This window comes from Verticillium nonalfalfae, assembly GCF_003724135.2.
Source record: "Verticillium nonalfalfae strain VnAa140/NRRL 66861 chromosome Unknown scaffold_123, whole genome shotgun sequence".
In the NCBI taxonomy this organism is placed as follows: Eukaryota; Fungi; Ascomycota; class Sordariomycetes; order Glomerellales; family Plectosphaerellaceae; genus Verticillium; species Verticillium nonalfalfae.
Window position 1 is genome coordinate 1 of NW_021167348.1, and position 21615 is coordinate 21615.

General features: G+C 56.5%; 5 protein-coding genes across 5 annotated transcripts; 4 read left to right on the forward strand and 1 right to left on the reverse strand.

Annotated features, from left to right (window-relative positions):
- Window positions 1-94: 94 nt before the first annotated feature.
- Window positions 95-1549, reverse strand: D7B24_001231 (uncharacterized protein; the record flags this gene model as incomplete). Its single annotated transcript, XM_028635470.1, has 2 exons — window positions 95-1306; window positions 1481-1549. 2 exons carry the CDS (start codon window positions 1547-1549, stop codon window positions 95-97), a joined length of 1281 nt encoding a protein of 426 aa, XP_028492032.1.
- A 1750-nt stretch (window positions 1550-3299) lies between these two features.
- Window positions 3300-4200, forward strand: D7B24_001232 (uncharacterized protein; the record flags this gene model as incomplete). The annotated part of the gene is made up of 3 exons (XM_028635471.1): window positions 3300-3461; window positions 3522-3742; window positions 3819-4200. 3 exons carry the CDS (start codon window positions 3300-3302, stop codon window positions 4198-4200), a joined length of 765 nt encoding a protein of 254 aa, XP_028492033.1.
- A 2030-nt stretch (window positions 4201-6230) lies between these two features.
- On the forward strand, window positions 6231-8641 carry D7B24_001233 (uncharacterized protein; the record flags this gene model as incomplete). The annotated part of the gene is made up of 5 exons (XM_028635472.1): window positions 6231-6301; window positions 6709-7050; window positions 7590-7897; window positions 7943-8023; window positions 8112-8641. 5 exons carry the CDS (start codon window positions 6231-6233, stop codon window positions 8639-8641), a joined length of 1332 nt encoding a protein of 443 aa, XP_028492034.1.
- Window positions 8642-9158: 517 nt separating this feature from the next.
- On the forward strand, window positions 9159-10775 carry D7B24_001234 (uncharacterized protein; the record flags this gene model as incomplete). The annotated part of the gene is made up of 2 exons (XM_028635473.1): window positions 9159-9385; window positions 9473-10775. 2 exons carry the CDS (start codon window positions 9159-9161, stop codon window positions 10773-10775), a joined length of 1530 nt encoding a protein of 509 aa, XP_028492035.1.
- A 4313-nt stretch (window positions 10776-15088) lies between these two features.
- D7B24_001235 (uncharacterized protein) lies at window positions 15089-18133 on the forward strand (the record flags this gene model as incomplete). Its single annotated transcript, XM_028635474.1, has 1 exon — window positions 15089-18133. The coding sequence occupies one exon, from the start codon at window positions 15089-15091 to the stop codon at window positions 18131-18133; it is 3045 nt and encodes a 1014-aa protein (XP_028492036.1).
- Window positions 18134-21615: the final 3482 nt, after the last annotated feature.

Consider the following 21615-nt stretch of genomic DNA (forward strand, 5'->3'; position numbering starts at 1 on the left):
CTCTCTCTCTCTCTCTCTCTCTCTCTCTCTCTCTCTCTCTCTCTCTCTCTCTCTCATATCTTACAAAGACGCCACCTCCCGAATCTCCAACCGCTTACGGGGTCTCCCGACCAGTGGCAAACAAGAGAGGCCACTCAATCAGCTCCTTCCATGCCGGCGACAGGCATTCTTCGATAGAGCACAGGGCATTGCGTCCCCATCCCTGCATGTACCAGGTCGTCGGCTCGACAGCCGAGACGATGACGCAGTAGTATGCGAGAAGCGACAAGGCCGCAGGGTCCCGCTGCCGCAGTAGAGAGATGTAGTCGCCTGATAGGTCAATGGGCCATGTCAACGCGATGCGATTCTCCGGCAGCGCCGTGGTTGCCGTTGCACGGTGTATCCAGCTGATCAGGCCCTCGAGTTCGCGTGCGACGATAATGTTGGTGGGATCGATAGCTGCGTTGAAGGTCGTCAGGCGTGCTGCGACCGAGTCGAGAAGCGGCGTTGATGTCGGCGGCGCCGTTTCTTGGGCGAACAGGTGGCCAAGCGTGCCGCGGCGGATCAGTAGCTCGGACGCGTCAAGAATCTCGCTCATGCCACGGATGAGGAGGAACACGTCGAGAATGTTGTCGACCGTCGGGGACGGCAGTGGCTGATCGGGACTCGAGCACTGCTGCTGATGCGGAAACATGGCGTAGGCGCTTAAGAGGAGGAGCGACGACGCAGCGAATAAGGGGTCGCAATTGGCAGCCGTGATGCGTGGGAGAGCCGCACGCATGCCGGCCACGGCATCGGTCTGATGCTGCGAGGCCGTCAATGCGTACGCAGCGCGACGCTCTGGTCGCAGGGTGGCGAGATGCAACGCCGAAAAGGCGAGGACCTGATGAAGAAGGAAAACGTGAGTGAGGGCGATCTTGGGGATCTCGAGCTGCCAGACGTGCTGAAGGTCTGCAGACCGCGGCAGGGTGAGATAGGCACTGGTGGAGTAGTGGTGCATGAGCTCGAGGTCGGTATACCACGTCCCGATGGGCACAACGGCGTACGGATCACGGTCGGGCGTTGAGAGGGGCGTCGACGACGAGATGGGGCGTGTTTGCTGCGAACCAGAGGCGGACAGGTCCCGTCGGAGCATCGCCGCTGGCCCTGGCACTGGACGGTCAAAGCTGCCATTGCTGCTGCTCCGAACAGTGCTCAGACCCATGTCCCCTGGTGGTGATGCATGTTGCTGCTCGTCGGGTGATGTTGCAGCCGACGGCGGTCCCTGGACAAGGCTACACTCGGTGCCATGCCTCACGCACGCGGTGCAAGGCCTCTTCTCGTCGCACTGAACCAAAGTTAGTGAATCAATTCGCACAGCAAACGTAGCACACGATGATGGCGGCGCCGGCGGCATTTGGAGAGGGCAGGGCACATCTCAGCGCGCTGCATGACACCGCGTGCATGCCCATGCCCAGCCCGGCCGGCCACCCGGTCGGAGAAGAGGAAAGGTGCTGCATACTTTGACACGGCGGCGCTTGCATCGGGCACAGCCACCGCGAGACTTCTTGTAACCCAGACGCGGCGGCATGGCCACGGGTCTGGACACGGCTGGACACCGTGTAAGCCGGGAAGGAAACGGTGAATCGCGGGCCCTTAACTGCGAGACCGAGACCGAAAACGCTGAGCCGCACGATGATCTGGATCTGGATCTTGAAAGGCGTTCCGAGTTTGCGGGTGGCTCAGCTACAGTGACGGAATCGCTGTGCCTCACTCAAAACGAGGTCGATGTGGACGTGGCAAGGCTGCGGATAGCGGCTGCGGAAAGCGAAAGCGAGTGTGGGGGAAGGGGGCGAGTGATGGATATGAATGGTTGGGGTTGGGTGAGTTGGGTGGAGGACGAGACGGCACGCCGCGAACCCAAGTGCCGAAGAAATGGGTGGATCAGTCTGGGCGGTCGATCGCCTTCTGCCACAGGGTTATATCTGGAGGGGTAAATGAATCAGGACGCGCCGCACAGTGTCGTGTGTCACAGACGGGTTGACGCCCGGTCGCGCAGGCGATCCTTGTCCTGAGGATGATTGAGCGTCTCGTTGTTCAGCTCGAGCGAAAAGACCGATCGGATCATCCGGCTTGTCGGCGGCGTGCATGCATTCGGCTACCAGGCCAAAGGGTGCGAAGAAAGGCTTTTGAAGAGGATTGGCGCCCTGTCAGGGCGAAAGCGAGGACAAGGGCAAAGACGAGGGCGAGAGCCAGCAAAGAAGTATGTGCCTTGAAACTAGAGAGCAAGCCAGCAAGTCCGCCTTGCGTGAGGACACGAGTCATGGCAAGGTACGTAGGCGCTTCCGGCGATGTGCTGGAACAGGGACACGGATTCTGCCGGACCGTGCTCTACTGTATTCCAATGGCTGAGGTAGGGAGAGTGTGAGCTCTGGCCTGACGGGCGTCAGGCATTTGCAGTCTGCGGTGCACCGTCTGTGGTCTGACGTCTGAGGTAACATGTTCTTGAATCCTTGTTCTAGCGACGGCTATCAAATGCAAGGCAGAGTCGCCGGCAGACTTGGAGAGGTTCCAGGGACCGACACCTCATCGCGCGGAGTGGAGTTTTGCCGGGTCGACTTTACAACCCGAACAAGGTTCCTGGAATGAGCAGTTGTGGACGACGAGATGAGTGACAGCACTGAGTGAGACAAGGGCTGTCTGCCGTGTCTAGGCCTACCTGGACCCCCAAAACCTTAGCTGGGTTACGCAACCCAACGAGACAGTTAGTCCATCAGTGGCATCTTGGGGTCGTTATGCCAGCTCCGCCAAAGGGACCCTTAACCTGATTTGGATTCAAGCTTGTATGCTGCGGCTCTTTTAGCCTCCCAATAGGTAACGGGCAGACGCTCATCCTGGAGCTCACCTAATCCATTCGGGTCCACTGTCTCGCCCGCGGCAAATCAACGCCCAAAGCGAAACCGAGGGCTCGTCGTAAGGCATGATAGTGTGCTTCTCGAATATCGTTCCAGTGCATCGGGTAGGCACTTTCTGTTGGTGAAGATTGCGTAGATTGAGTTGAATTATCTGAGCAAGGGAGTTAGTCTGGGGTGGATTGCCTTGACCTCCCCTGAAGATGATAAAACCACGACATGCCCAAGTTGTGGAGGAAGAAAGACTCCTAGTGTCAGCATGCCAAACATCCATCATCAACATCAACTTACATCAAGTACCTAATTCCTACCTTTCCGTATCGCCTCCCCGTCCTTGCCTCACTCTCTCGGTAGCCAGACTGCTCCGCCATTGATTGACTCGACAACTTCCCTTCTCTGCAAGACGTACGGTTCGACCCCGAAGATATCATGGCCTCTTTCGCCAACAGCGGCTTCTTCGCCAGCCGGCACAAGTTTCGCCTTCACATCGTCCAGCTTGTCCTCATCCATATTGTCCTGGGTCTTGCAGGCGCGCGTGTCTTCATGAAAAACCAGCCCCGGGGCAGGGGCAACACAATAGCCCTTGGCATGGTATGCTGGCACCGACTTATCGGGAGAGGCGGACTATGAACTGACAGCGCGACATCATAGGGCGCCAAATCCTTGATTATCATCTTCTATCAGCTGGCCACGGAACATATTGCGCGTTTCCGAAGGTGGTCGAGCCTCAAGGCTTTTGCCATTCTCAACTGCCTCGAGATCGTTTTCTGGGGTGCTGTTATCTTCCTTGTCATGCAAGGAAACCTCCAGAGATGTGAGGGAACCGGCTGTATCTTGAACTGGATCGTCTTTGGTGTTGCGATTGTCATTTCGTAGGTTGCGCCCCGCCTCGCTCGTCTGTAGGATCTTCTCGAGCTGCCGCTAACCGTGGCGGTTTCCTCTGCACAGCATCCTTTCGTCATGGGTAGCCGTCATCTCCGTCCTGGACTTCCGCTTCTTCCGCGCCAACGGCGTCCGCCGTGACGACGTTTCCCTGCGAGGCGGAAGCGAGAGCGGCGTGCCATTCCAGAGCAACCCTGTGCAGCGCAACAGCCGTCAGTCGCATCGCAACAGCCATTCGCGCAGCAACAGCAACCAGCACCCAAAGAGCCCATCACACCGTAAGAGCTCTTCGCATCAGCACAAGAGCTCCTCGCATCAGCACAAGACCCACAGGCAGCACAGCAACCCTCAGTACGACAGCAGCCCGCAATATGAGACTAGCCCTTCGTACGAGGCCAACCCGACATATTACAACAACCAGCAATACCCAAGCAACCAGGCAAAATAGAGAATTGCTTCACAGCATCCAGAGATGAATAGCCCAAGCTTAATCCAAGCTTTTCGGCACGTGTGACATCGCCTCAAGCATGCCAACGGTGGATATAGTCGGGGAATGCGTGGTGCATGGCGCAGGGGTCACGGGATTTTTGTAAATGGCTTCGTCCACTTTTTTGATTTCTTCTCCTTTGTCGATAGACCGGTTGCTAGCGTTTGCGTTTCGGATTTTCAGGTCCTGGTTGTTCGGGTTATGCTGGTATGCAGCTCTGGAAGGTAGCATGGCATGCGAAGTAAGCTTGGCAATAAAGCGTTCGGAATTCAGAAGTCATATCCAAATCACCCGAGGAGAACCCAGCGGACGATCACGTCGTTGCCTTCCACCAGGACCCTTGTCTCAGTGGCGTTCAACATATCTTAGTCGTGGACTAGAGTCTTCGCTGAAGGGAGCTTCGTGTGACGCTCTCAGGAGGTTGTCTCGCTAGTGATGAAGAAGGATGAGATGGCTCTTCCCGCGGAATGGGCTTCCACGAGCGGAGCACGTGATGTGCTGAGCCGTGAGTAAGAACGACCCAATAATGACCAACTGGGCAGGTGGAAAGGGGGATGAAGCTCACTCCTCCCTTCCTTCGAGTCGTCGGAATTCTGCTGGTGGCAAGTGGTACCATTTACATGCCAAACGATTTGGCATGAGGCGAGGTGGGGTAAGAGGCGCGTCACATTGTTGAACGTAGCTGCCGTTACCAGCAAGCGAGCTGTACTAAAAGACCATCGATGTCCAGGGACAGGACCTTTTCTTCACCAGCTGTGACCTGCTCCTTTCCCCCCTTCCAAGGACGAAATATGCTTCCAATCCAGTTGGGCTAATTCAGGGTCGTCCAATTGATCACAGGGCACGCATCATAACGCACCTTGAATGTACGGTACGCAACGAAGCGGTATCTTCACAACATCTCCCATCGGGCGCCCTACGTTCGCGTCGCCCCAGCTCCAGCCCAACACCACTTCTCACTAGACAATCCCGACCGCCCAATCGCACGCCCTACGATTTCGCTCCCGTGTCAGTAAGCTCTCCACTTCTCTGACATATGATACCCACGATGGAAGGCGACAAGTCTCCGTGAGCAAAAAAGAAGCAAGCAAATCACACTCTGATTCGGTCAGGCCGGAACGGTTTGTGCTTCCCCAACCTGGACATCCAAGTCATGGCTTAGCTGACCGCCAATCGAGTCCTCACACGACCGCCAGTAGAGGAGCCCAGCCGCCCGAATGGCCCCTTCGTCTGCAGTATCGTGCAGCGAGGAGGTTGGGGCTCTGCTGATCGGCACTCCCCAGTTCGGCCACCTCAAGATGCAGTAGCCTGCATGGCGGCCTGGTTTTTGCTGGTCGACGTTCGTCGTTGGTCACTGGGCAACTCGGCCGCTGATCTACGCATGTTTTATGCTTCGCCGAGGCGTGCATAACACGAAGCTTCAGCTTGTGCACGGCACCCGTGGCGTGAGTCCGAGCTCCTCACTGGCCGCTGGTTGGCGAGAGATGAGTGGCCCCCCAAGCATGCTACACCCAGCCACTGATTGTCCTGGGTGCCACGCGCATGGGATAAGAGAGAAAGAGAGAGAAACAGCGCGGGCGGGCGGGGGCAACAGACAAAGGATGAGATTCAATTCACGAACGCGCTTGTCTGGACCATAAGCCCCCGGAAATCAGTCGAGGAAGGATCCGAGCAGAGCGCGCTGGCCATCTTCAGCAACCGAGGCCCGATCACGGGAAGAAGGGGAAATGAAGCTGGGGCACTTCTACAACGACAGATCAAATCAACGCCGAGCCAACTTTCACAAGCAAGAAGGAGCCAAGAACCTCGACGCGTCCTGCACGCGCTGGGCTACTGCAGAAGAACGGGGTCTTTACGAAGCGGAAACGGAAGCGGACAGGCGAGATGGAGGGTGAGTGGGCTCAGTCAGGGGGGACCTGCATCGCACAACGCTATCCCCGTTCAAGGTCGAGTAAACAAATCGACAGGACCACAGCACCCCATCCGCCCAGATGTCCCAGCTGAGCTCACAGAAGGCCGGGGACCAACCCCCTGATCAACCTGTTCTCAGGCTCGACTCCTTGTTGATCGCTCTGTGTTCGACGCACAGCCTGCCGCGGCAACCTCCTGCCACGCAACAGTGCAGAGCCCCGTCCACAAAACCCAATCCGCGTCGCCAGTCTCGCAGCTCCCATCCTCCTCCTCTCTCCCCCTCCCCTCCCCTCATCGATCTCAAGCCAGACACACCAGACCGCCTCGCCTCGCAGCCTCCAACCAACCGTTTCCCGCCTCTACAGAGCAGAAGTGTGAAAGCCAGTACAAGAAGCGCGTGGTGCCATCAAGCCCGGCTTCTTCCCGCCCTTTCCCCTTCTACTTTGTTTTCCAGGAAACAAAGCAAGAGGAACTACTTCTTCTTTTGGCCCTGATCCTTTCGTGCCACAGAGCATCGGAAGGTCGCTGAAAGAGGAATTGTTCTTCGTTGCGCTCCAGAGCCGCCACCCTGGACTTTGAAGCCCGCGTCCCCGTCCCCTTCAGCATCTTCCCTTCCACCTACAAGGAAGGCGAGACCCAGACTACCACCACCACCGAGACTCACCAGGAGCTCGAGATCCAGCTCCCCCCGACCCAGCAGCAGCCGCAAGCCCCCGGACGGGAGGAGGCTCAGCAATACTCGTCCTTCACTGCGACCGCCCAGCTCCCGCCTCGTCGTGAGCAGCAGCAGCAACAGCAGCAGCAACAGCCTCAGCGCTACACCGAAGAGGTCCGCATCGAGGAGCACTTCCACCGTCCGGGCGTTCAGCACCAGGAGACTCGCTACCACGAGGAGCACCGGTAAGTACCAAGACAACAAACATTCATTCTGTTTCTATTGTACATGGCTCTTTTTTCGCTTCACCTCCCCTTCCCCCGTGGTCAACCGGACAACGGGACTCTCCCACCCTGTTTGCGGCCACTGCGGGCACAAAGTGGGCAGAGAGAACCAACAGGCGCTTCAGCTCGTATTTCCACGCAACCCCTTCATCTTCTCCCCTCAGCGGTGGGCGGGTGGCTTGGGCGGTCCGTGGGGTGTGCTGGCGAAATTGCTTGCTTCTTCGGTTTGCAACTGGTGGATCACCCACGACGCCTGGCCAGACACACCCCGGACCCAAAACAAACCCAACCAACCACCCCTACCTCGTTACCCCCTACTAGCCCAGTTGTCCGAGTGACAAAACAATCGGTGAAGAAGAATTTCCCATCGAGCTGGAGCTTCATCACCTTTAGCTACCTTACATCACTTCACCTACACCCTCTTCATCCATCAAACCCAATTCACCATCTCCATTCATCAACGATTGGGATCTCCACAGACTGACGCATTGCATCATCAGTCCTCAGCGCCACGACTTCTCTGAGAGCTACGTTGAGATCGACCGTACGCACCAGCACTACGATACCCCTCTCGACTGCATCGAACGCGAGTACCGTGAACGTTGCCAGCCCCACAACACCCGTGAGGAAGTAAACAACTGCGACCGCCCCGGCCGCATCATCAACGCCGAGTACACGGTCGAACCCGCCCGTACTCACCGCCCCAGCTTCCGCGAGACCGCCCGCGAGAAGGTTAAGTACACCGTCGAAGGAGCTGCTCGCCGCATCCGCGAAACCAAAGCCAAGATGGGTTACTACGATGACGATGGTAAGCCAATAGCCCCTGTTGATCCGCTGAAACTTTCTCACCTAGTCCCCCTCCCCTGCTTTCTTACCGTCCTGCCCTGGCCCGCAAGTCCCCTATCCTTCCCCATAAGCACTCCAGCTGAGTTGCGTTTGTTATTTTCCTATCTATCCAGGCCACTATCACTCCTTCCGTCAGGGCCTGTACAGGTGCGCTGACCGACTCGTCCAACCCAAAGGCCGTGATGAGCACGTCCACGCCGACAACGATGTCCGCCAGCCTTCCCGTCCCCGCCCCAGCGGCGGCAACCAGGGCCCCTGCCTGCCCAACACGGTGTCGATTCCCTGCAACCACATCCGCATGGGCGACTTCCTGATGCTTCAGGGCCGCCCCTGCCAGGTGATCCGCATCTCGACCTCGGCTGCCACCGGCCAGTACCGCTACCTCGGTGTCGACCTCTTCACCAAGCAGCTGCACGAGGAGTCGTCGTACATCTCCAACCCTGAGCCCAGCGTCGTCGTCCAGACCATGCTCGGCCCCGTCTTCAAGCAGTACCGTGTCCTTGACATGCACGATGGCCGCATCGTCGCCATGACCGAGACTGGTGACGTCAAGCCTGACCTCCCCGTCATTGACCAGTCCAACCTCTGGTCCCGCCTCAACACTGCCTTCGAGTCCGGCCGTGGCTCCGTCCGCGTTCTCGTTCTCAACGACCGCGGCCGTGAGCTCGCCGTCGACATGAAGACGATTCACGGCTCTCGCCTGTAAGCGGCATCTCGATGCTTGCTGTGCTGTATGTATCTGGGTGAAGCTGGATTGAGGAGTAGCAAATTGGGACTTTTTGAAGATTGGATAACCTCGGCACCAGGGACCGCCGCGTCTCTGGTGTTAGGCATTAGTGTACATGTCCGTAATTGACTTGGTGTCCGTATCTACGAATCCCGGAAGGGCGATGGCGTGACATGATGTGACTGGTGTATGGCTGGCAACGAAAGCCGGCTTGCGTGGCATGGTGCCTGCGGCACCTGGATGGCCAGCCGCAGGCGCTGATCCCTGTCTCACCTCACCTGCTTCGTTTAGCGCGGAGACTAAGGAGCTCAGGTGCTCCTCCCCCTCACGACTGATAAGAGCTCCTTGCCTTGATCTCACCCAGCCTCCCCCTCTTGAACTGATGTTGATTCCTGTCATCGGGTCCATGCCGTTCGAGAGCGTGTGTTTTGGTTGAAGACTGACCTGTACCACTGTCAATTTGCTGCGTGTTCGAAAGACCAAGACGAAACCTACGATGGGAGCCCAACTCTCGACGCATGACGCTGCCGATAAGGCCCTTGTCGATCGCCTCGAAGGTCTTCAGGTCCGCAGCACATCCAACGACTTTGTCCATGTATCAAAAGATGAGTCGCAGAGCGAGAAGCAGGCTCTTTCCAGACTTATCCATCGCGAACCAGAGGGTATCTCAGTCAAGCTTGTAGAAGACTGGCAGAGCACCTTTCTCAAGGACCCCAAGAACAGGTATGTCGCTTCGCAATGCTTACTGTCGTGACACGTCTTCCTTCTTTCGCTCATTCTTTTCCCATGCACCGACTAATTCTTCTCCAGGTTGGCCCTTTCTGCCCTCAGCAATGCCGACCCGCGTACCGTCCTGACGTCTACACCCGCCACGCTGTCTGACCCTCAAATATTCAACGTCCGCATCCCCCTCGAGGGAACGCCGATAACAAACCAGCGCTCTTCCGGCCGCTGTTGGCTCTTCGCCTCCACGAATGTTTTCCGTGTTGCCCTCGCCCGCCGCTACAACCTTGCGGGCTTCGAACTCTCGCAGTCCTACCTTTTTTTCTGGGACAAGCTCGAGAAGGCCAACTGGTTCCTCGAGCAGGCCATTGCCACGGCTGGCGATCATGACCTCGACTCTCGACTCGTGCAGCACCTTCTCGGTGACCTCATTTCAGATGGCGGGCAGTGGGACATGGTCTACAACCTCGTCGACAAGTATGGCCTCGTGCCCCAGTCTTTGTACCCGGACTCGTGGAATGCCCAGAACTCGGGTGTCCTCAACTCCGTGCTCAAGACAAAGTTGCGCGAGTATGCCCTCACCCTCCGCTCTCTTGTCAACGAGCAGAGCGCTACTGCTCAAAGCGTCAAGGACGCCAAGTCCAAGATGCTCCAGTCCATCCTGGGAGTCTTGACCCTGACACTTGGCGCGCCGCCACACCCGCACGAGGCCTTCGTTTGGACTTACGAAGACAAGGACGGCAAGGCCCATGAGCTGACATCGACCCCGCGCGCCTTTGCCCGCGACATCTCCTCGAGTCAGTGCCGCGTCTCGAGCGCCACCATTGCAGGCATGGTCTCGCTCGTACACGACCCGCGTCACGATCCCTTGACCCTCTTGACCGTCGACCGCCTCGGCAACATTGTGGGCGGCCGCCCAGTCACCTACGTCAACGTCTCTATTTCCGCCCTCAAGGCAGCCTGCGTGCGCCAGCTCCGCGCCGGCCTCCCCATCTTCTTCGGCTCTGATGTGGGCAAATTCAGCTCCTCACGCTCCGGTGTCATGGATCTCAACCTCGTCGACTACGAAGTCGGCTTCGATGTGAGTCTGCTCGCAATGTCCAAGGCCGATCGCCTGCGCACGGGCGAGTCACAGATGACCCACGCCATGGTCTTGACGGCCGTCCACATCGATGACAAGACGGGCCGCAGCGTCCGTTGGCGCGTCCAAAACAGCTGGGGCGAGGCCGCCGGCGACAAGGGCTGGTTCGTTATGAGCGACGCCTGGATGGACGAGTTTGTCTACCAGGCCGTCATCGATCCCCGCTTCCTTGACAAAGAAACAAAGGACGTCCTCAAGCAGGAGCCGATCGTGTTGCCACTGTGGGATCCCATGGGCAGCTTGGCATGAGGGGCAACCTGCTTCAGGGGCAAGTTTGCGATTTGGTGTGGTAAGTTATCGACAGTACGTACGTGGTTTTTGTTTTAGCCTATGCCAGCATGAAGCATGAGATATTGAAATTGATTTCTTTGAGGGCTCTCGTCGTTGAGTCGCGTCACTGGACCAGGCCCGACCATACCTACTCATAAGAAGAATTGAAGACGCACAGCGGTTTGTCTGTCGTCCGCTACATGTGAAGACCTGCCTCGGTGATCTGATACAGTAAAGGACCGTCCATGTCTACATCTTCAAGCAGTTCGATACGAAGGCCTTGAGTCGAGGTTCCCTGCTTGGATCCGAATGAATGACGCCATTCAAGAATGAGCTCAAAGCTCTCTGTCCAGCCATCATATTCCGGGTAAGGTGCCTCGAGGTTGGACTTCTCAAAACATCGGACGGAACCCAAGCAAGCTGCTCCTATTGTCGTTGACAGGCCAACCGAGAACAGGGGTCACTAGTACGAGCCCCAGTCAACTTCCAGAAAACCATCGTCAACAACTGTCGTTGACGTCTCGATGGGTAGCAGCGAGAGGCAAAGAGGCAAGAACCCTCAAAGCGTAGCTAGCAACGGTGGGCCAAGCGCAATGCCCTCCGCAGCCCCCGGTACATCAAAGGCTCACGCACAACATCAAGATATGTGGGCAGGCGAGCGCACCTCATCATCTCATCGCCTGAGTCCTATCGGTCTCGAGCTAATGAGGCGTTTATAATTCGTCCTGACAGCGACATGCGATGGCCAACATATTGGGCCCGGCGGTCTCTGCCATCTCCCCAATTCAAGCAACAGGCCAGGATGATCCTTCGGGCGGGGCTCCGGTGGCAAGCACGGCCGTCCCTGCCCAACGGACGATTGGGAATTGGGAGACAATGTGAAGCAACGCAGGGGCATGGCCGGGCGCAGAGTCTCCGTGGCAGCGCGGGGACGTGCTTTTGACGGCTTCGTTCGTGGGAGGGATGGCCCGGGTTGCGAAGAGGCCATAGGCGACAGCGCAACGTGGCGGCAGGGTAATCAGGTATCTTGAAAGTCAGTCGGCTCGTTATGGTCCCCAGCCCTCCATCTGGCACGAGATGTGGTGCCTGTTCGTCGATCGCTTACCAGACAGTCGACGGGACGGAGCTGTCTCCTTGGACGCGCCGCCTGATCGTTGCCGTTACACTCAAGGGTGGCCAGCTGGCTGTGACGGCGAGGAGCGGTGAGGGGCGTCTTCGGGCTCGAACGTGCGGTGTTTGTTCTCCATGCCCATACATGCAATCTTGGGCAGGGAGATCTGCTCGAGGCTATGCCGTGAAACTTTGAGGGTCGACGGCGAATTTGGCGGCAGTTGTGGATCACGAGCGAATGTCGTACGTATAACGTCGATAATTGGAAATCGTCGGGCACTGTGGTTCTGGACCATTCGTGAACTGTGTTGCCTGACCTGACTTGCCTAGCTGCATCTTTCCGAGGCCACCTCCGTGGATCTCACGCACCAAGTCGAATGGACTCTGTTGCAGAGATCTCCTTCGGCCAACGCTGACGACGACCAATGCTTGGGCTGATATCGACCGTTCCTGTGTGACATGTAACAGGGGGGTGGGGTTTTCGTTGGGTTGCGAAATGGGGTGCTCGTTGCAGCCCAAGGCTGGTGCTTGTCAGGCGCTTGACGGCCGTGGCCCTGGGCCGCGAAGACCATTAGCATGACCTGGTTCGCGATGCATCCAGCTGGGCTGGGAATGGCTTCGAAGCGCCCAGGTTCGGCCTGGCCTCTCGATCGAATCGGCATGGAAAGGGATGCCATGATGTGGTAGCTAGGTGGGTTTGTTCGGACACCAGGGAGACAGGTTGACAGGGCGTCGTGCCACTGTGGGTTCCGAGGGCAGGCAACTGAAGAAGATGGCAATGTAATTGATTCACAGAGCATGCATGGGCATGAACCCTTGCTCGCATTAGCGGGTTGTGATGATGCGAAGCTGGTGAACCAGACGAAGGACGAAGAAAAGGGTCGTGACCGCTCTTTAATGGCAGGTGTTGAACTTCCTTTCCACTTCATCTCACATGGGAAGTGACCACCGGCCTCGTCACTCCTTCCATCTGCCCTGCCTCAACCTCGACCACAACCAGAACTTCAATCCTGGACTCGAAGCGTTCTACAGCATTCAACTCTGCGGCTCGACGGTTCTGGAGCGCGTCAAGAAGCTCGATAATTCAGAAACAACGCCACACGCCTGATACTCTGTCTCATTTCATCGGCATGCAATAACTGGATTCTTTTCCACATCTAATCTGTCTCGTTAGCAAGACAGATCAGCATCCCAGCATTCAAGAAGCTCGATCCGAACGTCGGGGGGGCTAATCGAAGATCCAGAGGCAGCCCGTCTCGGTTACGAACCGATACGAGAACGAAGGCACCTCCGTCACGGTATAAACTCAGCCAGCGTATCCTGGGAGGGCATCATCGGTCCGCCTTGGCACCCTGGAATTCGATCTTTCATCATCATCAACCAGAGAAAGCACATCTTGGCATCCTGAGCCACCACGCTGGTGGGATCAGAAAGAAACAGACATCTGGAGCTCGGGACAGACGTCACTGTGTTGACCGAAGCGTTGTTGCATCGAGCCGCTGGATGGCCACTCCCTAATCCTGCTCGCCTACCTACACAACCCGTTGTAGTAGCCACCCACGAGCAGTGCTTCGACGCTTCACTGATACCTGGAAACCCCGCTGCTTCCACAGCAGCAACAGCAGGCAGCTGTCTCGCTTCCCCGCTACAGACGCCGGGTTTCGCTGTGTAGCACCGCACTAAATCACGCGACGGCAACATTTACAACCACCTGGCCGATACCACACAGTCCTCATCACCCTGCATAAAACAACCGGCCCGGACTGAACTGCTGGTCGCACAGCCTTTGCTCAATTTTCCCACCATAGCTGGGCGCGAACAAGCCGCGCTTTGCGATCCTGGGTACATATTGAACCCAATCGACCATTCCCGGCCTCCCCGACCCTACGGCAGTCGATCCCCCCGTGCTACCATCTTTGCCAAACAACCAGGCCCAGTGTCACGTCATCCCCCCCGAATACCCAGCGTCTCTAATTCTGCCACATTTCACATTTCTCTTCGTCTGCCTCTCCGCTCGCGTTTTCTGAGCTCATACTGATCCGGGCCTTGTCGGTATCGTTTTACTTTTGTTGGACACGAACCCAGTCAACCGAACCACGCTGCTTCTCCGTGGTCATCTCCATCACGCAAATCGCACGCGTCATCTCTCTTGGCTGCAGACGCATTGCATATATCCACAAGCACACAGGGCCAGCCGATAGCCGGGCCGCTACTCAAAACGGTGTGGCCGTTTCTAGAGGCCGCATCGCAATACCACCCTACAGTCACCGAACTGAGCCCAATGGTGAACGTGGAGGTCTGACACGAGCCACAATTCCAGGCCGCCTATCGATACCAGCCGCATCCGTCTACCAAGCACGCCGTTCGCCTCGGGACGACGTTGACAACATTCACCCCAAATCGTCCTGGAAACCCGGCCCGTTGCTATCCGGACTTGTCATCCTATTTTCCGCCGTTTAAGTCCCGTTGGTCATTGCCAAAGACACGCCGCGGGAGCCGGTCATTGTCCCTGTCATCACCACCCCGTGGCCCCGCTATTGATACCACATCAACCTGAGAAGCCCTCACTACACATATCGTTTCCCTGTTCTTTGCCTGATCGACGGCTTGCCCTCTCGCTTCGACCCGTTATCCACCAGATTAAGGTATAATGAATGGGTCTTTTCCAGGACAATATTGACCTCACGTTGCTGACCAAGTATCAGCCAGGCATGCAAGGTGGCATCCTCGGTGGCGCCCTTCTGGATTCTTAACAATCTGCCGATGAGTGGAGGAGCTGACACCAGCACCACTCGTACCCGACCCCAGTAAAACTGCAGTTCCCCACCCTCCCGAGCACACATTTGTTGGACCCGATCAGTTGGCCAAGGCCTGACTCAAACCCCCGCCATTTGACCCCTCTTACCTCACTGATTCCACAGCCATCTTTACGTACCACTGATTTCTTTCCCGGTAAGGCAGCCAAAGTGTGGCCTGCTACCAAACCATAACGACTCACCGAGCCTCACGTGGATCGATACCGCCTCGAAAACCCGCAAACCGTCTCAAAATTAATACAACGCTGGCGCGGCCGCAGAGTTCGTCTCGGTCTGTAGCATCGCCTGCTGTCGAAGATTCGCTCCGACGATTGCTTTCAACCCGAAGCACCACGAGCCAGAAACACTTTGGCTCTCGACGTCATCATGGAACCCCGCTATCCAAACACTGCTCATTATGGCCACGCGCGGCCACGCTCGCCAACTTTCAACCCTGCAAGAGCCTCTCTGCCCAGCAGTATAGGATATAGTTCAATGTATGGCGGTGATATTCATGTCATGCCAACGTCGACCCGATACAGCACCGGAACTTCGAATCGCCATCGCCCCGCCGCGAGCCCAACTACCACCACACACTACGCCGTCTCGAAAGATCCCCTGGCCCGCGGCCCTAACTTGCGAGAAGCCAGTCGTTCCCGCCGCTCCTCAACTCTTGATTCGTCGAGTCCTCGACCTGTCATCGTCACCACAACACAGAGACCGCAAGGCCATCAACCCTCACACTCTTCCGGTGGTAGACACAGCAGCCCGACTCGCGACGACTACCGAACAAGCGATTCTTCATTTTACACGCAACCTGCCTCTTCCATACGTTCCCGAAGTCACGCTCGTGGCAACTCATACGGCACTCACGATGAGTTTGCTCACCTTCGGACCGGCGACAACCTCAGCGCGAGGCATGATACGTACCGTAGTCGTACGCCAGCCATATATTCCAATACACCACGCCACAGCGGTACAAATGTGGCTTATGGGGGCGAGGGCTATGAGTACACGAATCCCAGCGACTTGGCTCGCTACGACCTTACTCATGATCGCCCAACCCGGTCGCAAAGGCGGGAAAGCTTCGATCGTGGTTACTCCCGGCCTCACGTGAACGTGCCCACAGACGCCGGCTGGGCGTACAACAGTTCCACGCGATACGACAACCGTGGTGGCCCTCCCCCCAGCACCAGAGGCTTCGACAAGATTACTCGCAGCTCCACTGTGGTTCCATACGAGGCGCCGCCACTTCAAGACTCTGTTCCGCCCACGGTCCCCGCCGCGCCACAACGACTCCAGGTCCCCGACAGCCCAAAGGAACGTCGTACCGGTGGTTCACCGGAAGTCGGTGCTGTGTCAAATGCCGAGTCTCGCGGGCCCCGCAGACGGCCAGTCTCGGTTTATCAGGAGGGCGCACCACGCTCTATCCATCACGAAGATTATTATCGAAGCAGAGAAGATGACCGTGCCCAGAAACTGTCACGCGACCACGAACGAGAACTTGATCAAGGCTATGGCACCATCCATACCGATTCCTTTCGCGACGAAAGTATCGCGGCGCGTGGCTTCGGCATCAGGACGGAACCCCTTACCGCACCAGCTCGCAACGACGCTGCGACAGCCGGCGCGGATTACGATAACCGCCGTGATGTGCGCAAGGAGCCGCATGCTAGCAGCGAAGGGAGAAGAACTTCCGAAGAGGACAGCAGGCGGCCGGTCATCTATGACAAGCCCAAAGAGCATCGGGATCGACGCACCAGTACTGCCAACGATGAAGAGCCAGATCGCAACAGGCTTCGCGATAAGGTCGGCACTGGGCTTGGGATCGCCGCGACAGCGCTAGGCCTCCAACATGCTGTGGGCAAGGACAAGGACAAGGATGGCAAGCTGCCTGAGAAGAGCGATCAAGAATCGTCTCGTCGCCGGAGCCCGGATGATGACCGCGATCGCCGGCGGGAGGAAGACTTGTCTTCTAAACCAAGTGACCGGTACAGGCCACGCGAGGAGTCTCGCGACCCCCGTGATCGCGCAACCGTGATCGTCGAGACCCGTCCGTCCGTGCCACAGCCCAAGGATGAAGCTGAGACCCGTGACCGCCTTCGTCGGGAGGCTGAAGGTAGACTTGGCGGCGAAGGTCCGAGAGGAGGGGCCCCTCGTGAGGCATCATCGGATGAGGAGGCCATTTCCAAGACTAAGAGGAGACGTCCCTCAATCGCATTTGACCCCACAAACACGTCGGATCTCAAGGCTCTGAAAGAGCAGATGGCTGCCATGAACGCTGCCGAGACGTCAAAGCCTAGGTTGGACAGGCCTGTTGATGCTGAATTGTCGAGGGACCCTCGAGAATCAAGAGAACTGAGGGATCCTCGGGAATCAAGAGAATTGCGGGACTCTCGAGACCAAAGGGACTCTAAGGATTCAAGAGATTACCGAGACAACAGGACTGCAGCCGCTGAGCTACCACGGGACTACAGGGAGCCTCACTCATCAACAACCGAGCCACCGCGCGATTATAGAGATAGCCGCGCTACTGTGGCAGAGCCAGCCCGAGATTACAAAGATTACAAAGATGCTCGCTCGGTGCCTGTTGATTCCTACAGGGACCACAGAGAGTCACGCTCGGCGGTGCCGGAACTTATGCGAGATTCGAAGAATGCTCAGGCGGTGACGCCACCAATCCCGCCAAAAGAGCCAATCCTGCCTCCATCTCAAGATTCGACACTTGTTGGGGGAAAGGACGAATCTCGCGGCCGAGAGCTTACCCCGTTGAAAACTGAAGACAAGCAGGTCCGTGTCGTCTCGCCACCTCGCGACAAAACGGATTCCAAGCCATTGAAGGGCATTCTGAAGCAACCGAGCAAATTCCCCGAGGAGCACAACCCTATCCGTGAGGGCGTAGCACCGCATAAGGACGATAAGAAACTGAAGGATGCTCCTGCGGGCGCGCGCTGGACTAAGATTAGCCGCAAGGTTGTTAACCCTGAAGCTCTGACGGTCGGCAAAGAACGATTCGAGGTTCGCGATGATTTTGTTATCGTTCTGAGAGTCCTAAGCAAAGAGGAGATTCAAGCGTACGCCTCGGCAACGCAGATACTCCGAGGTAGGCCATTTGACAGCCTTCTGCCACATGGTACACTGCTAACTTACTTTCAAGAGCGGCGACGAGATGGAGAACGCACGAGCGATCGCGATCGTGACCGCGACGCTGATCGAGTACGGGATCGCGAGCGGGGGCGTGACCGCGATGGCGATGATGATGAAAGGTCGAAGCCGTACCGCCAACACCGCCGCGATGATGATTACGACAAATACGACGACGATCGCGAAAAAGATCGCGGAGATCGGCACCGGAGGCACGAAGAAGACTCGAGGCATCACCGTCGACACCGTGGCGATCGAGAGCGTGACCAGCTGGCTATTGAAGGATGAGAAGGCGTTGACTGCGTGTCAGGCGATGCAAGGCGTGATGCTTTTTTGTATCGGTGTCTGAAAAGAACATACCATTTGATTTTGTGATGAACTCGGTCTTCTATCTCAAACTTAGCCAGCATAGTTGTTGAAGTTGGTAACGGTAGCGCGCAACAATTTACGTGTGAGCGAAGCACCTTCTGGAGTAGTAGTGTTGGAAGGAAAATATTCGTATCTATGTTTTCTCATGGTCAGGACCAGTAACAAGAATTGCGTTAACTAGAACCATCCACGCCATATGTGAGCTTTGCTCTCTGGTTATTTCCCCCTCCCGAAAGACATCGAGATTGGTCACTACGTGTGTAACTCCAATGAGCTGGGCAACAGGAGCGAGAATGGAACCTGGTCAGGTGCTACAATGGGTTTGGCCTTGGCAGTAGCTTCGACTGAGTACGTCGCATGGCCTCCACGCCCTACATGGGACTCTGACTCTGACCGCCTCGTCAGTTGTTTCTCGCTTGCAATTCACTGCAGGAAGGACGGGCGCGTGACATAGTGGCGGTCTCAGTCAGGTCTCATAGCAGACTTGCTTTTCCACCATGGTAAATGCCCGAGCAGCGTACTACAGATGGCTTTTCTGATAAGGCTAACCGCAGGTAGTGTCGAACAACACATTGTTCCTTCTTGGCATTTTCCGAACAGGGTGTCCAAGGCTGGTACTGATCAGTGCCGTCCGCATGCATGGTGTCGTGGCGCTACTGTTGTTGGCGCTCGTCAGCCTTGTGTCCATGATGTCTACCAAGGCGGAGGGCACATTGTCCGGAGCGTTTGGTACTCGAGGCTGCACGAATGTTTGGCTTGACCTACTTCCACATATCGTAGGCACATGATTTGAGTCAAGGAGAGACAGTAACATGTACATCATGCCATTTGTGTTTTCTTTTCTATACCGAGCGCTGCTGGGCTATGGTGCGGGGTATAATGATGCTTTCTTTTGCACAGTCTTGCATCATGAATGATTGTGTGATTGTGGTGATCTCGGAAATGTACACGGAATCTGATCGTAGTGAAAGGCTGTGTGACCTTTCGGTGGTTGTTGCATTGACACATGCCAGTAGAAAGGCCACTCTGGGAGGCCCGCTTCCCCTTGATAGCAAATCTGCGGGATGAGATATTGGAACAACTAGCAACGAGAGGTCGTAGAGCTGCCAAAATGGTAACCGACACGGTAACATAGTTGGAAATTCTATCCATTCACTGCATAAAAATCTGTACCATTTCTATCCCATAGGTCGTCGTTAGGGTCGTCGGCCATACTGACAGTAGTCTTCTGGCTCACTGGCATGTCCGGAGAGGGTACCTGGTTTCACATCGTTGTTTGGAGGAGAAGTGATGTCAAATTTATGAGATTCTCAGGCATACAACGTAGGCTACATCAATTTCCCAAGAGTCACACTAGCCATAGGGCATGTACTGAGAGAGACTGAGAACTCTATCCACAAATTTAATCAGCATCCATGTAAGGCTTTTGTCTGCCTCTTTCCTGCGAGAGCCCTGGGTTGCTTGGACATTTCTGTAATCTACCAACCTGGCCAGAAGAAATCGAGAGACAGCCAACGCTACCGAGCAGTGAATATACAGTTCGGCACTTTACCATGTGATGAATCACGAACCCGAGACGACCAGAACCCAGTGGATACCTGGCCGGTACTACAATGATACATGTCTCATGGATGCGTCAAATCTCATAAAGGACGCAAAAAGAACATGGGCATCTGAACTATGACGTATACCATTGCGCCGCAAACTTGAAGTCAAAGAACTCTACTGAGCAGGCACTCAGTTTTGTTCAACACCTAGACCGGGCGCGTAGTAGGCTGCGATCACGACAAGGTTACTTAGCACGACCGGGGGTGGCCAGGTATCCCAATACGGTTGCAGAATCAAGTTCGACGCGACAGAGAGGATCATCTCATTTGGGTGACCCAGGAACAGGAATCCCAGCCCCCCACGTGAAGTACGTGCCACTCAGCGACAGCATCGCCTGGCCTTCGGCATGCTTGAACCGTGCAACTAGATAGACATGCCGCGCTGCGCCAAGTATCCTGGGGTTGAGTGAGGACTGGGGGACTGGATGAAAGGGGGGGGCGGCCTCCCAAGACACGTCGCGTCGCACCCCAAAGCGATCTGTATTGCGACGCAGCCCGCGCTCTCGTTTTCTGCGGCTTAACCCCCAAATACGTCTCATTTCCTTGCTGAGCGCCACTCGGCGACATCAAATGGCCGCTGGCCGGCCCCGCCGACCGCCTTTGCCGTCCGGGGATTTGTCCTTCTTGGAGATGTGCAGCCAACTCTAAACGGGCAGACAAACCCATCACGGCTACGCGAAACTCTAGGTCACGCGTCAGCCCGTTGCTGTGATTTGTGAGACGGGCGAGACAGAGGTAGTACAGCGTTCAGCATTTGCGACTATGCACATTTGTAGGCGACTCATGTGAAACGACATGATGCGGGAGGTTGTTGCAAGTAGCTCGGCCAAGCGCAAGAGATAGATGAACACCGCGAGGTCACATTGATGAGTATTCAGTTTCCCAAGTGGATAAGGAGAGCCCACTTCCAACGGCGGGCGAGTCTCTGTCTCATTCAGCCACCTGTCAGCGACGAAGACTACCGACGACGACATGGGATCCACCACCTACCTCCCCGATAAAGTACAGGCAACAGGACGCACGGAGCGCGCTCATTCTTGTCTCTTGCCCTCTGTATCGCTATGCCCGAGGCGATAGTCGGACAGACTCGAAGCGACATAGGGTCAGCTGATACAGCCGGGCCGTGTACAGTCTCCGCTGTGGTCCTACAAGCACCAACAAGCGGCCGGTGCGCCAAAATTCGAGCACTTTGCATGCAATTCTCATGCCAGATGGCGATTTCCTCTCCACTTCCAGATGGCCGGGCATGGTCTCGAACCCTTCTTAAAAGGGGTAATAAGGCCTTAAAGTTCGTGTCCCGGTGATTCAATCCGCCACGGGTTTGAAATCTGAACGTAGTATCAGAAAGACAGTTCGGACTGGAGACCGGTGAAAGGCAGATAGGGTGGCTGGGCGAGATTAGACACGAGAAGACGCACTGTCTCGCAGAGACGTCTCCGCTTTCGAGGCTGGCAGATCGAGACATGCCTGTCGACCTCTGATGCCAGGCTCTGGACCTTCTGTCCGTCGGAAAAGCAACTTCGTTGCGTGATCTGCGGTCTGGGATGAGCTGTTCCCTCTCCACCCCAACCAAGAGCCCGATGGCGTCTTGCCCCTGTTTCCCGTTGGAAAGCCGGGCTACAGACCGTGTGGGCAGCAAGGAGTGCCTGCGAGGAAGAGCTGGCAGCATGGACTTCGGCCCTGGCCAACTGATTGACGACGTGGATGATTGCTAGGATGACCGTGGTCAGGGCGGGGAACACCCGTATGGCTTCAGCGGCGTGGAGGTCCTCGGTGACATGCCCGTATTAAGCA